The sequence below is a fragment of the Vanessa tameamea genome, chromosome 14 (assembly GCF_037043105.1).
Source record: "Vanessa tameamea isolate UH-Manoa-2023 chromosome 14, ilVanTame1 primary haplotype, whole genome shotgun sequence".
Lineage (NCBI taxonomy): Eukaryota > Metazoa > Arthropoda > Insecta > Lepidoptera > Nymphalidae > Vanessa > Vanessa tameamea.
In genome coordinates, this window is record NC_087322.1 from 2,866,828 (window position 1) to 2,890,226 (window position 23,399).

Genomic DNA, 23,399 nt, shown 5'->3' on the forward strand with positions numbered 1-23,399 from the left:
CAAAGTACACCTTTCGCAGTCGAAACTGTCGAGGACTATTAATCACAATTACATAACCGAACATCCATTTTACTCTACTTATAGTGCACAATCCGTCACCCCCATTTTACCCCCAAACTAAATCCATACCAAATGTCATCTAAACCGGTTCACTGGTTTAAGCATGAAGAAGTTACAAAGTTACATTCGCATTTATAATATTAGTAAATACAAAAAATGGTGATATTAATAAATAACAAAAGAAATACAAATCTTTACAGTACAACTATTTGTAATCAGATACGATGTTGGTAACACTGCTGATAGCATTTCGACCTAGAATCTCTATTTTAAATCTTAATAAATAAAATAACCATTGTGTCAGCAGTCGAAGCAATAAAATTATAGTTTATTATTAATAGTTATAACTTATGACATACAATTTGAACAGTACAAGCTATAACAAGTACCTATTAAAAAACAATTTGTACATAGGTATTAATGTTTATATAAAATAATTATTACCTTGATTTTTAATTATTAAGATGTTATGTGTTTATTCTTAACATATGTGTAAATCAATTGTAACATTGAATTTACGAACTTTTTCGTACTGGTGACATACCAGCAAATAAGTTAATTTTATTCGTTTCAGTAACTACATGAACCAAAAATGGGCTATTTTATTAACTAATGTTTTTATACATACAAATAGAATTTGAACGTATTTTAACGTCCTCGTAAAATACCTTTATTTTGTGATAATATTTTTATAGTTGAATGTATTACGATTAGGATTTGGTTACGTATATAAAATAAGTTTAATAAATTTTTTATTTTGTTATTTGTGTGTTTATTTTTTTCCATTTATTATTGATTTACCGCTATGACTTAATTATAGCAATCTGCTTTCAAGAACTACTAAATTTTATTTTACAGAGAGAAGTTTGGTAGATCTGATTATTGCGTTTGTAGGTGAAACTTTCAAATTATGATGATAAATGAAAACGAACATTTTAACCAATTTATAAACACTAATAATAAATAATAATAAAACATATACATCATTAGAAATTGAATGTATAATAAATCTTAATGATATATATATTTTTTCAAGACTTTGTAAAATGTATTGATTAAGATAACTAATATAAGTATTTTTATAAGAGCTACTAAGTTTAACGTGATCTTTATACAAGTTTATGCCTAGATATTATTTATATCTTTATTAAATTAAACTTTCTTTTTTTAGATAAACAAATAAAATAATTATAATACAACCGAGTAGGATGATATGTACTTATTTACTAACTAAAATAAATATGATGAGCTCGTTCTTTTTATATTATACATATAAATATATAGCTAATAAAATAAAAATGCCACTAAGTTAACAGGTATTGATAGGAGGTTATTTAGTCTCGTACTAGATATTTGTTGTAATAAATTATTCACACCTCTAGTTGATGACGATTTCTCAATAGTTCTTTTTCTATTTCATTAAGCGTATCAATGTCATTTATAAGAATAACCTCTTCAGTGCTATGTTGTTCTGGTATAAACGGTGCAACATAGTCGTTGTATTGCTCACCACTGTCAAGGTAATCTACAAATTCTTGTTGATATTCATTATTATACTTTCTAAAACCATTAACCATATGCTTGGGCATCTCCGAAGTACCGTGAATTATTAAACTGATAGGTCCGACTTCACCAGAATTTGATTCATTCGTCTGGAAGATAATTAAATGAATTGAAAACCCTGTGTTTATTTTATTTCTCTTAATTTACTTCGTAATAAAACAAACGCTATGTCGAATTTACCGTGTCCTGAATAATGACTTTCCATACACCATTTGCCTTCTCTCCCCAAGTAAATACTGAAATCAATGGCCAGTTAACGAAGCCAGCATCTGATGTGTCTCTTGGTCGAGGACTAAGAATTTGAACTTTTGTACCTTAAAATTACAATACATAATTTATATTTCAAATAGTAAATTTTAATAAACACGGAAGAAAAGTTTATAAGGATAATTGATTAGTATAAGAAAATAAAAAAGGTAAAAAATTAGCAAAAATTAACAAAACATACGTCAGGGCCTGCGCTTTGCGGAAACGCAACGCCACATTTCTCAGAAGTCACGTTCTTTCAAATAACCAGGCATTCATAAATTACAAGGGACTCGTATAAAAGCTACTCTATAAAATATAAGTACCGACACAACTTATTAGAATTCTTTAAGTCCTAGGTAACTAAAATACCTTGTGGAGATACTAGGTAGATTTCAACTGCACCACGCCGAGTATATTGAATGTTTATAATGAGTTCGATATGTTCTATATAGTTGACTAAACAATCGGCTACGTCAATCGCTATATCCACAGTTTCTGTAGGAGATAACACCAGCATTTGGTTTTCCTTTGACCTTGAAATTAAAAGAGAATTAATAATAATAAAGAAGCAATCAAAACTGCTGTGTATAAAAAAAACAAAACAAGTTTTCTTGGTTTGTGGTTCTTTTTACTCGCTCAATAGACGACGAAAACGTTTCCATTACCAAGAAAACATACATTCGAACAGTTATTTTAAGCATGCATCTCTTTTTCCCAAAAGAATAATTCTATATGACATCCCTTTTACACAGAGTCTTGAATAACATCTGGAACCGAACAAAAAAACACGCACGTTTGATTTTATAATAGTAACAATCTTTATTTCTACACCCAAAATTTTAAAAGTTGCGCATATCAACAGAAATCGTGCAACTAGCCCTGTAGTTGTTAGTTAATTCGCGATCGATATTGCGAAATGCGAATTCCGCCAGACGAAACTTAACGAATCTTTTACTAGGAACTCATAAACAAGAGAGATATCTTATTTTGTAACTTTTTTATATAGGCACCAGCTACTACTGACTATTATACACTATGCTTAAAAGTATGTGTAACTCACCAACCAACCAGCAACATGTTAAAAACCATCCAACCAAAACAATTAAGCAACTTGTCTACTTTGACATTAAATGAATCTAGATTTCACTAAGGTATCATACTCACGAAGAAGCTTTAATTCGGCATATTTCTTTGCTTGGAACTGTTGTCCAATTTAATGCAGCACTGACAAGAGCTCCAGCGTTTAAAAGTCCGAAACCAAAACGAATATCATATCGTAGCCCAACACTGTAAAATAAAATACAAAAAAATAAATATCGTTGCTTACGTTAGGCTGCTTTTTAGCAAGTTGTATGTGCTTACCCATTAACTTGCCAACCAGGGTTTTCAGAAAGTGGAGCATATTCTGAAGTCCATACAATAAGATGTTGGACATCACGCCAAGTCAAATTTGGACTGAAATAATAAGTTTATGATAATATCAGATTTTAAAATTAAATAATAGTTTGTGTTTGTATTATGTATAAGCTATTCGTATCTCCACTTGCCCTCTAGCGGGAGGGAAAAGTTGCGACAAACAGACCGTACAAATCAGAATAATAGGGCTGCATAAATATTAAAGAGTTAATTTTACAACGAAGAGACGTGATTCACTTACTTTGCATGTAGTGCCAAAGCGATAATACCGGCAGCCAATGGGGCTGCAGCTGACGTGCCTGTGTGTCCTAGTGTACATGAGTCTTTTGTGTCAGTGGTTGCCTAAAATATAACCGTCCTTTTTTAACATTTGTATGTTTCGTTATATGATAAAGATACATGGTGTCGTTTATTGCAATAGGCCAAAATAGTATTTATTACAAATGTCAGACGTCACAATTGCGTTTAAAGATCAACTTACAATTTTCTGATCTTTATAAGCACCAGAAGAGTATGCAGTAGCTAGAGTAGAAGAGCAAATCTCGCCATACCAAGGAAACAGGCCTTGCTGGGAAGCACTTCCTATGGATATAGTGTAGATGCTTGAGGAGTAACTGCAAAAATAAATTAAATTTATTACTTTTTTACTAGTATATATAATAATATGTAATGACATATACTAGTTTTTGTAACACCTAATTTATAACGCTAATTGATAGTGTACATTTTAGATAATATTTGTGTGTTTATTTTTACCGACACTTTAGTATTTGGTTGACAATAATGAATCTACTACAGTACGTAGGTACATTATTGTCAACTCAAATTTATTTAACCCTTAATATTATACGATAATTAAAAGTCAGCAAGATTAGAGCATTTTATTATAAAAAAAAAAACAAAAGTTAAATAACAAAAAAATAATAATAAGATAGCTTAGTATCTTAACAAATAAATAGTAGCTTACCCATCACAGTTGCAGTTATCGTTATGACCACCGCCGTTACCATTAGCCCACACAAAAATAGTGCCTTTACCTTTTCGACCCTGCGAGTATGAAAAATAATCAATCTTCAAAATATACTGTGATACGGTACAGAGATAAGCTCTGTCAGTTAAAATTATAATCTATTTTTGTATGACTCTCCCAAAAAGGAGTATAATTTGAGTAATGTAATGTTTTTACTGTTTATGTATATATGTGAGTTTCTTTAATCTTTACACATTTCATTTTTAATCAAACGGGGCAGTCGTGTTTTTATTATATATTTCTTTTTAAGGTATTCTTTTTATTTACTTTTTCTATACCGCGTTTGAAAGCCTCGATAGCAAGGCGGCCTGGGCCTTCTACAGTTTTCCCATCATCACTCGGTCCCCATGAAGCACTGTAAATATCCACCTTGTCCCACGCATATCCTTTAACAGATATATAAAATAATACAAGTCAGTAGTTTTTTTATTTATACATATGTATATAAATACATATATGTATAAATTATTATCAATATACATAAATATCTTATCTAACACTACACTATATATATAGCCCTTTACATATAACGTATATGATTTCCTAGTAAAATCTATCGAAAATTAACTCGAAAGTCGTCGTCACTCATAGGGGAAAAAGGATAAACACGATTGTTTTTATTTTCCAACGAGAAACTGTTCAATTCTCTGTAGTTTTTTTATTGTATATTCGTTTTTATTATATACTAGTTGTCACCTGCGCGCAGGCTTTGCTCTTGTTTTAGAGGTTGGTCGTCAGTCCTTCCTTGGGAGTTCAAGCTTACTTTATATCGATTTCATAAAATTCCGTCAAGTGGAGTGGCCGTGAAAGGCCTACTGACAGACTGACAGTGATACACTTCCACATTTATAACATCAGTATAAATTAATGACATCCACAATTCACACGTTTTTCTAATAAAATATTATGGGTAACATAATTTTGCAAGACCCCATACAGACAACAATCTCGTATTTTAAATAAAATTGGTCAATGTACATAAACAAATTTATAAAATGTAAAGTTTATCAAAAATAGTTGCCCCACCCTTTTTTTCATCCTTGGGCTATTTATATTTTTCAAACCGCTATTTTAACATAACCTTCTTAATTAAATGTATACAGGAGTGCCTAAAAATAAATAAAAGTAACTTTGATAAATGTTAATATTTATAAATATTAGTTCATATAAAACAAATACTGTGAAATTGATCGTAAAAGGATGGACAGGCAGAAAGACAGCGACAGAGAACTGAACAATATATAATTAGCTGTTAATCAAATAATCAAGGCGGAACTTATCTTTGTAAAAACACAAACGTTAGAATAGAAAATCCACCCGTGTTTTTTTTCTTTTTTTTTTTGCTTCGACGATGTTTTGATGTTACGTCACATTTTAGTCTTACTACTAGGAAACCACAACATGTTAGGAGATTTATCGTTCACCATTATGAATGAGCGACTGGCTTGTGGCGTATCCTTACGGTTTACGATATAGGTACAAATGCTTGGTACACAGGTTATTTTAATAATTGGTTGAAATTGAAAATTAAAGGTTTTCATTGTAAACCAATTTATATTTTGGATACGGACAGTAAGTAGTAAACAGATATAAAAATAAAAAAATATAATTAATAATTATCTCGTGACTTTCCAAGAAAAAGTAAGAATGAATGATGAAAGTTTATTTTGTATTTTTATGATGAGGATAGTAAAGAACAGAGAAGGATTTTAAGGAACAGACAAACAAACCAACCACACCAACAAACGAACTTCAAAGATATGACATTTTGAGCTCAACATGGCGATCAAATCTACCAGGCATGCATAACTCTGATAGAGTCCTCACCTATTGCTTCACCTTCAATGCGATCTGTTATTCGTCCATCAAGCATCCGAACTCCGCCTACTTTTGCTCCCCATGCTACGCCCACGCCGCACTTCTTATTGTTGGCGGTCATGACTATCTATGAAATTCAAATTATGTCCAATTTAACTTCTATTATACAGAAACAAATGGGTCCACTTAACTAAATTTTATGCACTTATTGTTATCGGAATCCTTTGTTTTAAATAAACCTTGATATAAATTAATCAATTACTTTCCCTATGAAATATCTAACTTTTGTTGTTTTGTTGTTATCAAATTACGCATTTTTTCAACAAATACAGACACACTTAATAACTTATAAATATATTATTCACTCTATTAGAGTGTTGAATAAAAATAGAATAACTTTATTACATTCATCTGTCCACATAAATTATAATATTAACCTCCCCAGCACATCTTGTTCCGTGTGAGTTGCTGTTTTTTTCATCATATCTAGGAAATGGGTCGGAATCTCCATCATTAGAATCCCAACTAATCTCTGGATCCTAAAATAGTTCAGATTAGTTCATATTACTTTATTGAGTTCGTACTATTTTACACAGATGGCGTTAGTCTCGTTAATCTTTGTACAAGCGACGCGTCAATGCGTCCAATCGTTGTATCGGCCGCGAAGTTACCAGGACTTTAGGCGCACCAAAGAGATACCTCTTGCGATACGGACAGCGACATGACGTAGCCCTATTAGTCTGAGAGATTGCGTTGTTTCATGATATAGATCATTTTAATTCTTCTAAATTTTATTAATTATTATTTTAAATGAGATTAGTAAGGCGAATAATATGTCACCGCAGTCGTAGTAGGAATGCTAAACAGTATTTTTTGTAATAATTGACTATATAAATAACATTCATTATAATATATGTATTAGATATGAGGTAACAAGTTTTTTATATGAAACATCTAATGGCACAACTAGGGGGTAAGACCAACTCGAAACCTTGATAGCTAACGGCATAACGCCCCTTATGCCCTCCGACTGTGCGTAGCGCATATATGTATCTACTGTGATATAATATATTTTTGTTATAAAAGAAACACTGTTTTTATTTTTTTTCTTCGATTATTAATTCTTTAAATAACAATCCCTTCCAGTGTGTAGTTGTAGTTGTAAAAAAAATGTTTTCATCGTTATATATATTTAATTTAATTTTGGTTACATTTTACAGTTTTTGATGACCCACCGCTACTGTAAGAGTTGATACCGAAGCTTATCCGATTGTACCTTTTTTTAAAATAATTGTCAAACAGCATGAAATTTTTAGAACTTGAACTTTTAATTCCACCTCCCAGACTATTAACAATATTATTGTCTGTCTCACAAGGCACACTAAACTGATAACATATTAAGATTTTGTGGGCAAGAAACACGACGTAAAAGTTATATTGAATATTTCATAATTATTTAGGTAATCAGCAAATTAAATGTATAAAGAAGCCTAAGCCAGATAGATATAAAATAAAAAAAAAAAACAAAATAATCATGAAATAACTTAAAATTACCTCGCATTTTTCGTTTTGATTAGGATTAGATCTTTTTTTAAATAAATTCAAACCACACAAGCATTGAAGAGTTAGAGTTGGTTCGTTAGTTTATGGATTTTTGTTGCTTTTTAACTCACGGATCAACTTCTCAAAGAGCACTAGGACAGCATAAATCGAAGAAGATATATAAAGGCAGTAAGATTAGAAGACACTGGTTGGAAAGTCGTACGTAATGTTCTTATAACATCTTTTTACTAAAAATATCCTACCTACACCATAATTAAATAAAATAATTTAGCACTAATACACATTTTTTTTTAAATTTTGTTTTATAAGATAAAACGTTCACACGTTTATTTTTAAAGGTGCGTGAAATATTATATATCTATATTACATTGAGGGGAATAAATGGAAGAAAATCTTAGTTAGTTTTAATGTTACGTCTTTTTACAACGGAAACTTCCACCATCTTTATTGGAAACACTAGGATAGCATGAAACTCACGTAGTTGTCGCGTAAATCGGTATGATTGTGCTCTACTCCGTCATCAAGTATAGAGACACGCACGCCTTGTCCGTTATATCCCATTCCGTAAACAGGTAAAACATTTAAATCCAGCCGAGGTAGGCTTGGGTCATTTCGTGTGTCTTGCTATTATAACAAAATGAAAAAAAAAAACGTGTATAAATAAATAATGATAAATATTATTATAAATTTAAATTCGAACACTGCTTTATTTTAGCTTATATGCTCTTCATATCTTTCAAATTTACTAATATAGTTGTTATAGAGATAATGTTCATACCAAATACCATTCGTAGCTCCACAATTCGTCGTTGAATATGCGATTGTGTCGACGCAGATCACGGCCACCTGCATCAAGTTCTGAGTACCTAGTACCTTCGTCTATTCTTTTTACCCGATGTAACATCTTTTCCGGGTCGGGTAGTGGATAACGCTTAAACCGACTCTTTATATACAGCTGCTCAGCCCATCGAATCTGTATTGAAATTGTACATTTATTGACTTAAGATCGTAATCAGAATAATTTAAACGTATTTTTTTTAATTGACCTTCTTTAATATATTTACATCACATTAAAAATTTAAATCATAGTAAAATGAATCTCATGCAGAAATTAACATCCCATCTTGTACTAATTTGAACGCGCTAATTTCAGAAGATAATTTATGTGTTTTTGTATTTTAAAACTTGGGGGGAGTGTTACTTCTGACTTTTTTCTACAATCTACATTCCGATTACAAACCGGTGGTAGCTGTACATTTAACTCAGTTCCGTAAATTACGATTCAAAGGTGCTTGAAAAAGCTTAGAATAAATCAATTTTGATTAATTGATTAATTCTATCAAATATTATTTAAACATAATGCATAAAGATTCTATATAATTAATAAAAAATAAATGAACTCCGCATTTTATTAATTTATTTATACAGTTTGTTTAATAAAAAGAAATGCTTTAAAAATTTCCGAATATTTCAGATAAAACCTCAACTATATATCTCAATTAGAAATGCAATGGATGGATGGGGCTATACTGAACCTAAATACTTTTTCACTCACTCACTCACGTTATTTTTATTGTTTAGTTAATTATTTTCGTATACATGTGATTATTATACTATTATATAAACATATTAAGAGAAACTGGCAGTAATCATTATTATAAGCACCACCAGTGGACTATGTAGGAATTTATTAATTTTAGTAGTAATCTGGCAACCATTGATTTACTGACCTCTTTACCTCTAAAACACGGACCTTCTAGTCTATTCCAACCACAAGAGGACAAAAGCCAAATTAACAATTGACATCGAACGGACGCGATATCATTGTTCGAGAGCTTGAATAATATTCAATAATATTCATTACACATTTACAAAATAGGCGTTTTGAACTTCGACGGCTAAAACGAGTACGATTCAAGTAATAATATAAGTCAAATGGAATTGTGTTGTATAAAAACATGCTAGTCAAGAACTCTACTAATCTACTCATACTAATCTCAATCAAATCTATCAAACGTCTACTCTACTAATAACTAGTACACGATATAATTAAGTTATTAATTAGCAAATCGTATGGAATATGAAATTCTTTTGTTGTCTTCTTTCCTTTTTCGATATAAAAAGACAATCACAGTTTTACTATCGGTCATTTTTATTCATTTTTATTCATATTTATCTTATTTTTTGAAAAAAAAAAAACGTTTTAATTACGAAACACAATAACTAACTCATACTAGCTGTTGATACACCCGGGGAGGGAGGGCCTGGCCAGGCACAAAACTATCTATCCACTAATATCCACTCTGAAACATTATGCCATCTTGCAAGGACAAAAATACACATTTGCAAGGTTGCTTTAATGAAAGTAACTACAATAATCACATCCGTCCATTTGTATCGGACGTCAATGTCATATCCAAGTTATATCATCATTATATAGTTTACATTTTATCGTTATAAATTATCATGGCTTATATCTTCAGCTGCGCTCAAAATATGTTGTAAAATTGCTATGACCAGACAGATATTTTGAAGATATCTTACGACTTTCCTTTCTAGACTCTTACTGGTAGTAGAATAATCTTTTATAGCCTTATTCAATATATTTATCAATCAGCTTTTAAATGGTTAAATAGCACTCGTGTGCTTTGGTTGGTTTTTCCTGGTTTCCTATTAATCAAAACAACTATAAAAATGTGCTTTAATTGCTTTAATCTGTGGTACTATCACAGATAAGACATTATCTCTTTTTTTCATTAAAGATCTCTCACATCTCTGCTGTTCATATTTTTTACGAAAGCAATACAATCTGTTTGCATTGGGCTTACCACAATTCTTTTTATATTAATTCTTGTATTTTACGATACCATTTTATGCGATTTTGCTTTGGGTTGTGTAGGTGTGAAATATTAGCTTTCTTAATTGGTCTGGTTTTGTTCAAAATGGGTTGTTTTTTGCACGCTCTAACAAAATCTTGTTTCTTGTCCTTGCTAGCCCATTTTAATAGGGCTAAGATTGATGTTGAAAGATTAAGTGATCGATTACTTGCGCCTGGTTACCTGCTAATCAGTTGACTGACCGATAAAAAGTTTACACTCAGCTTAGAAATTAAATGTAAAATATTACTTAGATAAGATCTTGCACGCAGATCGATCGCTGATCATTGTGGGCTTATTCTTTGGTCTTTTGATTTTTTTATTAAATATATTCTTGTGCTTAGTAATTAATCTATTAATTGAAATAAAAAACAAATTACTCAAATACGTGCGATCCAGTAGTATATGTATACTATTTCATAAAATAAAGCGTCCAGAACAACTACTTAGATGGGAAATTTGTAGTGTTTTTTTACTTCGTTTTATAAAAGTATCTATGCTCTTATAAGCACAATTTAATTATCACATTACATCAATAAATTAAATATAAGGCTACCACTAGTATTCAATCTAAACATATTCTTTTATCTATTTAACCTGAGAATAAAATTGATAAACGCAAACAAATTTATAAAATGGTTGATAAATCTTATGTATTGTAAAGTTGAAAGTTAATGTAGGAAATCGAAAATATTTACTACCTGTAAACCTGCTTTGTAACTATCCAGATTATATCCTCATTATATTATGGTGGGGTGCTTTGATTCGGTCTCTTAGTAAGCCGACTTGATCGTTGACGTTTATCCATTAATTGTCATAAGATTTGGATCTTTTTATTGTTAGTAGCTATTCCTTCTGATACAAGTGTTTTCAAACTTTTAAGACGATCTAAACCCTAATATATTTAAATAAAATATATGAAAAGTAATAAATTATGATAAAAGTAAAAATTTGTAATATAATAAAATAAAATGCATTGCCGGCATTTTCGAAAACTATTTAATTTAACGGATTTACATACTGCAAACACATTATCAATGAACGCTACCAGTGAGTGTTGAGATATTTAATTTAATTTTTTTAAAAGCCTGCTAAAACTACTTATTATTTTTTCATAAATAATAAAATCTTCGCATAGGTCATAAGTCGATTAAAAAAATTAACGATCGATTTATTATTGGTTCGAAATATAAAAGTAAATAATATTCTTAATTATAATATTAATTTTTTTTTATCATTTGCATACATTTTTATTACACACGTTTTTAAAATAGTTCTTAATACAAATATGAATATTCAGTCATGCCACAAGAAAGTCATATGATATGTATTTTTGCTAACGATGTTTTTATATACAATTATGGAAAAGGGGCATTTCCATCAAAATAACTCATTAATTCTCTTATCCATACAATATATATATCGTAATATGTAATGCGTAAGTAAGTAAGTAGGCCAGGCCGCACACACCACGTGTATTGCAGCTAAAAGTTACCAGGACGTTATAAGAACTAAGAAGTGTCACGACTAGCTTACCCTCCTATCCTTGTGTAGTATGGATGTGTGCTCAACAGGGGTGCGTCGCTGTATGCTTCGCTCATATGGACGAAATGCATAAAAGTTAGGGAAGTCAAGTATCTGAAAACAAATATTAACCTTTCTTGAATTAATGTGGCGTATAGTGTTTGCGATTATCATTAAAATATATATAAATAAGCTAAGTCGAGCGTCTATTTAGATGACTTTTAATTTATTTTTAGCATATCAATTTTAAATAGAGTATGTTTTCAGTTTCACTTTTACAATTGTTTATATTAATCAAAATTCGTAATAATGGTGTTTTAATACCTATAAACTTTCGTTAAGGTCTAAAAAGTTCAGTAGATAGAAAAAATAGATTGTGAAGGCAATTAATTGAGTGGTGACGGAAGAATGATCGTATAATCCTCATCCCTATTGCATAAAATGTCCTCCTATATGGTACTAAGTCCCTAGTATTTAAAGCAGAAAACAATGGTATGTAGGCGGAGCACTGGATAATTTTTTTATTACTTTTTATTATTTATATTTTTTAATTTGATACAGAAAAAAATATTAATAATTAAGTTTGAAGTAAATTATAAATTGTGTATATAAAATCAAGGAGAACTAATGTTATCAATTTATTTTATTTTATTGGTAATATGTGTAATCTATTTATTCTTCACACAACACTTTTAATGTATTTAAATTAAAATATGTTATTTATTTGCAAAACTTCTTTGAAAATTAGAATTAGTCTATCGTATATTATTATTTAATCGTTATCAGACCGATGATGATACTGAAATAGTCTGATTTATAAGAACTCTCGAACTTATAACACACTACGCAACGTACTAATTATGTCACATGTCACATTCAAATGGATGGCGTCATATGATGTCCCCGACCCACGTTTGTACCAGGAACGCATGAAGTATAAGCATATCAACAGTTACACATGCCAACATGTGGAACGTTATGCGTAGGTTATTTATGTTTCATATCTCACTAGATATTCATAAAAATTGTCCACACATCAGATAAGAAACAGATATCTAGAAAGAAACAGATATCAATGTAAATAACCTAACTTTATCAATAGTTATTATTAATTAACTCTTTTGTTTAACTTCCGAGTTATTTTTTAATAATGTGATTAAAAAATAAATGACGCTTCGTTCTTTCATAATTAGTTTACAAATCACAGATTTCAATATCTAGTACGCAACTAATTACATTTTCATTTTTCACATTTATGAAAAAACCTTCACATACGTTATGTGAGTAAACAGAATGGGGCCACGCACGTGTGTGGATACTATGTGTCACGTCCATGGAGCCATGTGAGTTTCTACAGTCACGTATCTACTAGGACAGCAGAGAGACACAAGAGGTATCCCGCACACATGCTACACGCATACACACATAAGTCCATGGGGTTGGTGTACGTGTAGTTCGCAAGGGTTGTTACCTACGACCATAAACAGAACTGTAGACATGTTAATGTTTATACTGGTTATTATGCCTGTTATAGTTTTCTTATTGATTTTAACGTATGCTTATGCATCAAAATATTTATAAAAAAGGAGTGTGATTCAATAAAGTCAAATGTGCATCATATATGTACATATAATTATTACTTATGAAGATATCAATAAACAATCTATCATACATACATATTCAATAAAATAAATGTTTATCATCAAAATTTACATAAACTTATACCGAGTACTCCGTAACAAATGAGCGTATGAATAAAAATGCAGTTTTACACGATGGAAGAAAATGATTCGTTACTAGAAAAGTCGGATATTATATTCACATCTCACTCTAGAAAAAATCTATTATATTATATTTTTATGCCTCTTTGTTAACAACACAACTGGAATACCTTACATTTGTCCCAAAGACTTGAGGCGTGTGTAAGCACATATCTATTTATTTATTTTAAAAGATTTATTTTTTATTTTCATTTTACTTAAAAAAAACTGTAACGTTCCCAAGGTTATCTTTTTAAATAAATAGTTTTGTTATCACTAAATATATTATATTGTTTTTAAAATGTCAGGTGAGCCGTCAGTGCATGTTGGTGTCATTTCCGAAAAATAAAAGACGAAAACAATAAAAACTTCAACGTAAATAGCTAAATAGTTGGTATTAGTTTTACTATCGGTCATTTTTAACGTTTTTATCAAAAAGCGTGTTAATTATTCTTTACCAAAATAACGTTATTTTTAAAATCCATGGAGAATATTCAAGGATTGTTTATATGCTAAATCCATTGATTAAGAATTTTCTCTTTGGATAAAAACCTGCAACGCCAGGGGTCTTTCAGCTTCGTTGCTGACCTTTAAGAAATTCAATCAATTTAAGGAATTGGAATCATTCAATTGCTTGCCCAGCCTTTAAAAAATAGTAATTTTATTCTATCGGTTCAGAAAATTTATGCAACAAAAATAGAGTTAGTAGTAGGGCACTGCCCTTATACGAAACAGAAGTGAAGCTTTTTGCACCAGAATGTTACGCATGTAAATATGTATTGGGCTGGAATTGAAATAAAATCGGGTCCAAAACAATTATTTCATGAAAGTCAAGTTTAAAAGCTAAATGCTTTAATCTTATTACGAAATGTTAAAAATAAAAATCAGGAAAATCTAAATTTGAATTTAAAAGTAAATAAAATAAAAAAAGAGAATAATAATAATAATGTGTAATTTGTTAAAGTTAGTATATGTTTCTTTCGTAACGCAAATCGTCGTGCCGGTGTATTATGGGCCATTTTTCAAAATCGAGTTGATATATTTTACAGAACGTTAATAAACGTTCATCGGCGTTCATGATGGCCTATTACAAAGTGAAATTTTTCTTTAAAATACGTAAACCATTTCTCGATTTCTGTTAACCTAGTAAAACACAGTATAAGTAAGTGATGTTTGCTTCTTACTTTAGAAACGAGTTTTATTTTGCGAAGTGTTTTATTTTATGGTATTGATATTTTTCATTCATAAATTCATGCTTATGAAATTTGTGTTTACGAATTATTTTTTTTTATTTATGATAGTTTTAAATACGATACACCTAGTATCGTTATATAAAGATATATATTTTTTAAATAAAAACATATAATAAATAGCATAATGTGATTATAAAAATTAGTTATTATTTCTGTGTTAGAAACCCAATCAGAACCTTAAAAGTCGATTTTCACATAAATCAATTATAATAAACTGCAGTTAAACAAAACATGGATGATGCATTCCACATTAATTTACTTCTACGGAAATACGTTTCATTGCTCACTCATCACGGGATATACAAAAAACATTTTTTATAAAGACGTCCAATCCGAAAGTAACAGGGAGCATCCACGAAAATAGACTTTAGGCCACGCCTCATTCATAAATAGTCTATTCGCTGTAACGCTGAAAACAGTCTCTTATTTTGTTATGCTAACCTAGTACAAGCGACGCTGAATCTACGGTTAGCGCCGCCTGAAATTCAGTTTTCGTGAAAATAGAGTTTCTCTAGTTACGTCACAACGATTGACACCAACCAACGCTTAACGCCATCTAGTTGGGAGAATTGAAACTAAGTCACAAAAGTGGTCTTTATTCTTTAAAATATGTATATAGTATTAGTTATTTAACTGATTATATCCTCAAATTTTAATTTCCACTATATGTGTAACATGGAATATAATTAAAAGGTTATAATTTATCAAAAAAACGAACTTGCTAAAAAAATTTACATTTCTTTTCTTGTAAAATAGATAAACAATACAATCTAAATTAATAAAGTATTAATAATTTTAACATTACAAAACGTTTAGTGAAAATCTAGGTTGGCGTTTGTGCGTTGAACTCTATGACGTAAATCTAATTAAGCGTTAAGAGCTTTTTTTTCAAGACGCTACGTGGGCGGAGACGTCCAGATAGATACATGTCTCTTTTAAGAGTTTATAGTTTATGTATGTGACTTTTATGTGATTTAACTTGAAGTATTATTTTTATTTATTTAATTGCATCAAATACATACTTTCTATTCTTTCGACTATACAACCTCTTATTAGGATAATAAATTAATAATAATTGTACTTACTTAAGTGAAATGTATTATCTAACTTTAATTTCAATCAAACGATTACTTACGGATGACGTCAATGTATAAATAAATATACTAAATGCAAAAACTACATTAAAACAACTCCACAAACGTCATGAAATCCTGGTACAATGATAGCAGATAAAAAATCAGTCGGGCACATGTGGTTTGCGGTTTAGCCACCCCCCGCACTCACATTCTCCCTTGAGTGGTTTAGTTTGGGCAAACAACACAGCCATCTTTAACGCTTTAAATCAGTGAAACCACACTACACAACTGATAAATATTTAAGTATAATAAGAAAAAATATATATTTTATTTTATTTCCTATGAATGACATATGACCTTTATAAATACTAATAAACGTTACTCGTTCTTCATTAAAACATTTTGGTTTTTTAAAATATTTAAATTTCTAACTGATGATGTTTTTTGCTTATTTACAATAATAAAAGTACGTAATTACACATTGTAATCGTTTTAAGCTCATTTGCATACAAATAAGGTCATCCGTGATTGGCAGATCGAATTGAGACAAATGGTTTAGCTAACACGGAGTATTTGTCTCGATTATCGCTGTCGATACTGAAGACTTACTCGTAGCATAGACGGTAGACGTTGAAACGACATTTAGAAGGCATTGAAAAGAACAGATTTTCTTTCTTTATTAAAGTCAAATGGATAAGCCTGCAACTCCTACTTATCTCATAGTTGTTATTTTCTACATTCTAGATAAGGACTAGCTTTAGCACGCTGTTTCACTCGCATTAAATTAACACAATGCATATCTGTTTCATAGACGTAGCTTGCCTATTTTACTTTATTGTAATAAGTCGACCAAAGCGCCACCTACATAGATAAATTTAATATACTAGATAGATAAATAAAAAAATAAAATCGTCAATATTTTAAAATATAAATTAGGTTTTTTTTCTTGATACAACATAGAGTTAGGTAATAACTCGATAACAGCGCCATCTATCAAGCTGCCATAGCTATGACATCGTTACGACTAAACATCTTATATATTTTGCCATTTATGTATTTATACCAAATATTCATAATTTTATAATCCTTTAAGTTATATTGAGGTGGCGTGTTTATAAATTGACTGAAACGGGCCCATTATATTGAGAACAATAATTGCCTTTTACAATTCGTCTACATTTGACTTATAACAATAATACAAAAGGCTATAAACCTACTGACAAGAAAAACCAGACCGTGGGCTGCTACTAAGAATTTTTCAACTACTCAAAATAAACCCAATAAATTTATTAGCCGACCCTGGGTTTGAATCTAGCATCTCAATCGGCCTTAAATGCTAGTCACTGGGCCAATGAAGCAGTCAATTAATTCATGACAAAATCCAGCTTATGTTTATTTAGATAACGTTGATAAGGGTACCAATATCAGGCACTTGACAACCACTCGAAGTATCATCGGCGTCATCACTTTGATTTAATATATCTCGACATATTTTTGAACCCTGCGTGGTTTATTTATCATTTGTAGTGGCTGATAATATTCTGCCACTTTTCCCTTTTTGATAAACTCGTTTTTTTTTTTATTTTATACGTAGACGTACGGATAAACCTAGCTGTGTGAAAAATATTAACTATTCCTATCATGAAACCAATCCGCCACCTACCTTGGGAGATAAGATGTTATGTCTCTTCAGCCAGCAGTTACACTGACTTATTCACACTTCAATCCATACCACAACAATACTGCGTATTGCTGTTTGGTGGTAGAATATCTGATGAGAAGGTGGTACCAACCCAAATGGGTTTGAACAAAGCTCTCAGATTCAATAGTAATCAAGATATATAGATAAATTTAAGATAAAAACAAACTTTGTAATTCTATTTAAAAGCTTAAATATTTTAAATAATAGCCACACACATACACATTCAAATGTCCCACTGCTACGCTAAGGCTTCTCTCCTAAAGCTAAAGTTTCGAGCCAAGCGTATTTACTTGGTGCTACCACCATGGCTTTGTGCAATCCCATCCGGGTACCTACCACTGATTACATATTCTACCGCCAAGCAGCAATACTTAGTGTTATTGTACTCCGGTTTTAAGAGTGAGTGAGCCAGTGTAACTACAGGCACAAGGGACATTAATTACATCTTAGTTCCCAAAGTTGGTGGCGCATTGGTGATTTAAGGAATGGTTAATATTTTTTACAGCGCCTTTGTCTATGGGCGATGGTAACCACTTACCATCAGCTGGCACATTAGTCCGTCAGCCTACTACTGATTTATATAATTCTAAAATAAACACAAATATATGTTTTTCAATTAGTCATTTCACTTAAATTTAAAATATTTATAAAGAAAATTAAATTACTTGAATTAAGAAAGGTTCGGCGTCCAATTACAACTGTGATTGGAAGATTAAGAGGCATAAGGGTATACATCCAGGGCGCGTCTTTTGGAACTAGTGTAACGAATCTTCTCCAAAATTTCCATTCCAGTAAATTATTTGTCGCTATCCGAAAAGTACTTATAAATTTCAATTGCGTTACTATGAAACAGGTGAAAAACAAGCCAACCTAGATAAAACGTTCAGTAGAGCTATTCTGTAAGAAGAAACTCGAAACTCATCTCAAAACAAGAGCGTTAAGTTTCAGAACACGATAAGCGACATTGACTATAAACATAAAATTTAAAGGATATACGTATGAAAATGAAGTATCACCGTAAGTCGTTTGTCAACATTTGGCAAGTGAGATACGAATTGAATTCTTACAGAATCGTACTACAGATATCATTGTACTTTTAGTTTTGTTTAAATGAATATTATTAAGGTAGAGCCGAGATGGCCCAGTGGTTAGAACGCGTGCATCTTAACCGATGATTTCGGGTTCAAACCCAGGCAGGCACCACCGAATTTTCATGTGCTTAATTTGTGTTTATAATTAATCTCGTGCTCGGTGGTGAAGGAAAACATCGTGAGGAAACCTGCATGTGTCTAATTTCAACGAAATTCTGCCACATGTGTATTCCACCAATCCGCATTGGAGCAGCGTGGTGGAATATGCTCCATACCTTCTCCTCAAAGGGAGAGGAGGCCTTAGCCCAGCAGTGGGAAATTTACAGGCTGTTTGTGTGTTGTGTTGTTTGTATTAAAACGTATTTGAAAGCACTTATAAAATAAGATTTGTTCATTTGATTATTTTTTTCCATAATGGTAAGTTTGTATGTTTCATAACAAATTTTCTTTCATAACTTTTTCTTCTTTCATTATTTTTTAGTTTTACATACCCAAGAAAGCACCAAATGTTGTGTTTAGGGTAGGTTCGACATGAAGGTTTTCTCAGTGGTCATAATTATTATTAAAAACTTAAAGAAACTTTTTTGTACTTTTAACTCTCTTTTTATTGTTACTACTAAAGTTAGTCAAAAGATCGACAAACAGACGTGCAAAAAGTACTGAACAGATTTTCCGTTAATTTATGTTTGGTAAATACAAATATATATAATACTTTTAATATAAATTACAAAATACTTATTATTCATAAATTATAATGTTAATTAATATTGTTTTAAATAATTCTACTTCGTAAACGCTGTAGCCATGCTGCTTGAGAAGGTAGCTTCCGAGATATTAACATTGTCTAATTAATTTATATATCCAGAATGTTCTATGTATATAAGACGTTTAGAAACGTGTGTAAATTAATTACTATATTTAAGTTATTAATTTTAGATTATTTTGGAGTAATTAGTAGAAAAATAAGTAAAAACTTTAAGGACAATTATAGGATAAATATACTCAAAAACCCGAGCCAAAAAAATACGCAAATAATAAAACGAGTTATTTTTTATTTGAAAATTAAATAAAATATTAAATAGTATTAAATTAAATATTAATTAGTATTAGTGGTTGACTATTTACAATTCAAAATTTAATAATACTAACACAATGCCAGTACTGATCCTATAAGACCATTAATATGACCTAGAGCACGTTCTGATATTGGAAATACGTAAGCTATACTTCATGTATGTATGTATTTGAAACATTTTTTATTGTTTAGGCCAACATAAAGCTCTGATGTGGTGATATATGGTGATACCATCGTCCTGCCTAGCCTCAATTGCTTTTATTTGCATGAATATTATATATGGATGAAGAATTTTGAATAAGCTTCGTTGACCCTAGTTGATGCATCTAACTTAAAATACTTGTAGATTCCATGGACCTGGATTCAAAATATAGATCGGGCCCGTAAAAAGTTATTAGGTATTCTATAAACAAATTCTCAACCTGTAGTTAGAAGTAGCCAAGAGCTTGGAAACTTGATTACTCCCGGAAGGTATTTAATGCCATTGGTCCTGTGAATTCCTTCTGGTTATGTTGAATTATAAGAATAAGTGAATAAATAGTGCGTTTATGTTTACGAACAGACTTATGCACTAACTACACACTACTAATGCATTTAGAATGGCTACCATTGACAAAATTAATCAGGACGTCATTATCAGTTGGACAGAGGTGAATTGAATTTATATAGCTGTTTTGTTAAGGAGACTGTTTATATTGAATCGGGACATTAATTTTTAAGCAGCAATAGTAGGCCAAACCGTTAATTATTATTAAACCAAGCAGATGAAACCTACAATTTACAAATGAATGGTCACATCGTACGTATTTATACACACATAGATGTGCCCCTGAGCTCCATCTTCGTTAAGCTTACTTTATACGTACCTATTTTATACATATTTTTTATATTATTTGACATTTATACTGTTCACCTCTAGGATACAATAATGATTTGTTAATTATAGGAACCTGCCATAACAATTAAAGAGGCACATGTCACAAATTTAAATTCATAAACTTTTTGTGTAATATATATAAAAGTGCTTGTTTAATTATTTTTAATTTTTTTTAACGGTTCGGAAATAAATACTTCGAACCTGAGAAGAACTAAAAAAGTTATACGAGACGATTATAATAATATTATATAAGTAATTGCGCCTCGCAGTTTTACTCGCATTAAATTTAGACTTCGTGAGATGTGTGAATTTCATGTTTTTGTAAACAAATAAACAAAGAAATTTGACGAATATTTGTTTATTTTTGTTTGATTCGAGTTTATTAATAAATTACATAAAATTTATAAGTTCTATCCCCCCACTCCATTTGTTATCAAAACTATAAAAAATAAAAACCTTCAAGAAAATAAAAATGATGAGTAATGATTTCATTGGAACTATAAAGTATATAATATAATGTAACTATTTATTGTACTATAAGGTAACATGTACAATGTTGTTGAATATCTGATAGAAATAGAGCTAGAAGGCTTTTTAATAAAAAAAAACAATAATTATAACTCGTTTTTTTTTTACCCATCAAAAGGTGCACATGAAACAGCGTTCGTGCATTCGAATGATACAATTTTAACTAGTAAATATACAATTTTTGATGCAAACGTATTCATAAAAAAAATATATAATTATGAATAATTTTATACCTTGTGATTGTGTGTGTATAATTTATTAATGTTTCCCTTTCCACAAAGTATTATGTTATATTTTGTCTATAAATAATTGATCGTTTTCGTTTATTAAACTAACAACGGAACATCCGAACTTTTTACAATACATTTTGTGGTAAACATACAGACCACCAACAATTAATCATATTTTGGTAAAATACGAACACACGTACATTGGTAACATTATTCACATTTATAAGCACTTAAACATTTTCAAGCAGTCACTACAACTTTCAATAACACAGACACTCACCGGGCCAGCGTATTCGTATCCTAACTCCATGGCCACCAGCTGAGCAACCTCTTCACCACCTTCCACTTCCACCGTCCAATCATTGACAAAGTTCGTAGAAGTTTCTTTGCCATCGTGCAAGTTATGATATCCTGGTAACGAAGATTTGGAATTCGAAGACGAAACGATTAACGGAAGTATGAATGAAAATAAATATAAACTACGTAAAATTAACATTATTGATTTTTTATCATTTAAACTATCTTAACAAATTATAAACAAAATCGTCTAATATAGTTTTTTCCAGAGCGCGGTTTTTAACAATGGACGCGATGCGACGCGGTCAAGTGAAGCGTATGAATGGACGTTTTCGTTAACAACAAATACTATAAAGCTTAACTATATTATCAGATCATTAATCTTCATAATTTAGGTACTTAACGAGTTATTTAAATAAAATATTCGTAGTTTTCTATTTTAATTACTGAATAGATAGTTTTTAAATTTACTTTATATATCGTACGCAATATAAACGAAGACATTAATGCTACTTTAATGAATGAAAATTATCATGACAAATATTTTTGTGTACATCTAATCCTATAATTTTGATTTTCAAAATAATGGAAAGATACACTAGCAATATCTGATATGTAGAATATCAAAACCACTTTATTATCTGTAATTGTTTAGAATATTATAGAAATTTAACAATAACAGCAATAGCAGTTCAAGACTGAAGCCAAGATTTATATAGTTCCAATGTCTATATTTTTTTGAATTTACCTTTAGGCACATAGGCCACCTGATGGAACGTCTCTATTCCCTATTGAAATTGGCACAGTATCCCATGCTAACCTTCCAACGCCAATGCGCCACCTACCTTGGGTACTAAGATGTTATATCCCTTGAAACGGGAAGGACGACGAAGTATTTTCGTTGGCGGTATAATGTGTGCTGAATGAGCTGTACTAACTCAGACAAAACCTACCATCACGTAAAAACAATTAGGTAAATATTCGTAAATATTATTATATTAGTATTACTTACCATCACTCTAAACAAATATGCTTTTATAAGCTTTTGTTCAATCTAACCTATTAGTACGAGTGAGTTTAAATCAGTTCCGATTGAACTGAAGCTTCTATACATGTGTTTGTTATAGTTGCTGATGACAATAGAAACTGTAATACATAATTGTTTTTATTATAGAGATTATATTTAAAAATGTAGTTTATCTTCAAAACACTAGAAAAATTCAAACCTAAGCAAGGGCAATACAAGTACAAGCACCGCTTAATTGAATTATCACGATTAATTTATATTTATTATGATCTCGTACTTGAAAATGATGTAATGTAACCAGCAAACATCGGATGTAATTGTGCTACATGTGTCCTACCAAACCGCATTGGGGCAGCATGATGGAATAAACTCTAAACCTTGTCT

General features: G+C 30.6%; 1 protein-coding gene across 1 annotated transcript; it reads right to left on the minus strand.

Moving 5' to 3' along the window:
- Positions 1 to 1,323: 1,323 nt before the first annotated feature.
- Positions 1,324 to 22,283, minus strand: LOC113398646 (neuroendocrine convertase 1-like). The gene is made up of 15 exons (XM_026637499.2): positions 21,972 to 22,283; positions 12,112 to 12,213; positions 8,478 to 8,672; positions 8,177 to 8,323; positions 6,574 to 6,675; positions 6,146 to 6,263; positions 4,586 to 4,704; positions 4,256 to 4,335; positions 3,770 to 3,902; positions 3,530 to 3,630; positions 3,235 to 3,327; positions 3,037 to 3,159; positions 2,242 to 2,405; positions 1,804 to 1,937; positions 1,324 to 1,712 (listed from the first exon to the last, which is right to left on the minus strand). Exons 1-15 carry the CDS (start codon positions 22,185 to 22,187, stop codon positions 1,431 to 1,433), a joined length of 2,109 nt encoding a protein of 702 aa, XP_026493284.2. The 5' UTR covers positions 22,188 to 22,283; the 3' UTR covers positions 1,324 to 1,430.
- Positions 22,284 to 23,399: the final 1,116 nt, after the last annotated feature.

Coding starts and splice junctions, on each gene's coding strand:
- LOC113398646 (XM_026637499.2), bottom strand. CDS start 22,187: ATGTTAATTTTACGTAGTTTATATTTATTTTCATTCATACTTCCGTTA. Junction 6,676..8,176: donor CCGATTTACGCGACAACTAC/GTGAGTTTCATG, acceptor GAACTATTTTAG/GATCCAGAGATTAGTTGGGA. Junction 1,713..1,803: donor AAGTCATTATTCAGGACACG/GTAAATTCGACA, acceptor ATTATCTTCCAG/ACGAATGAATCAAATTCTGG.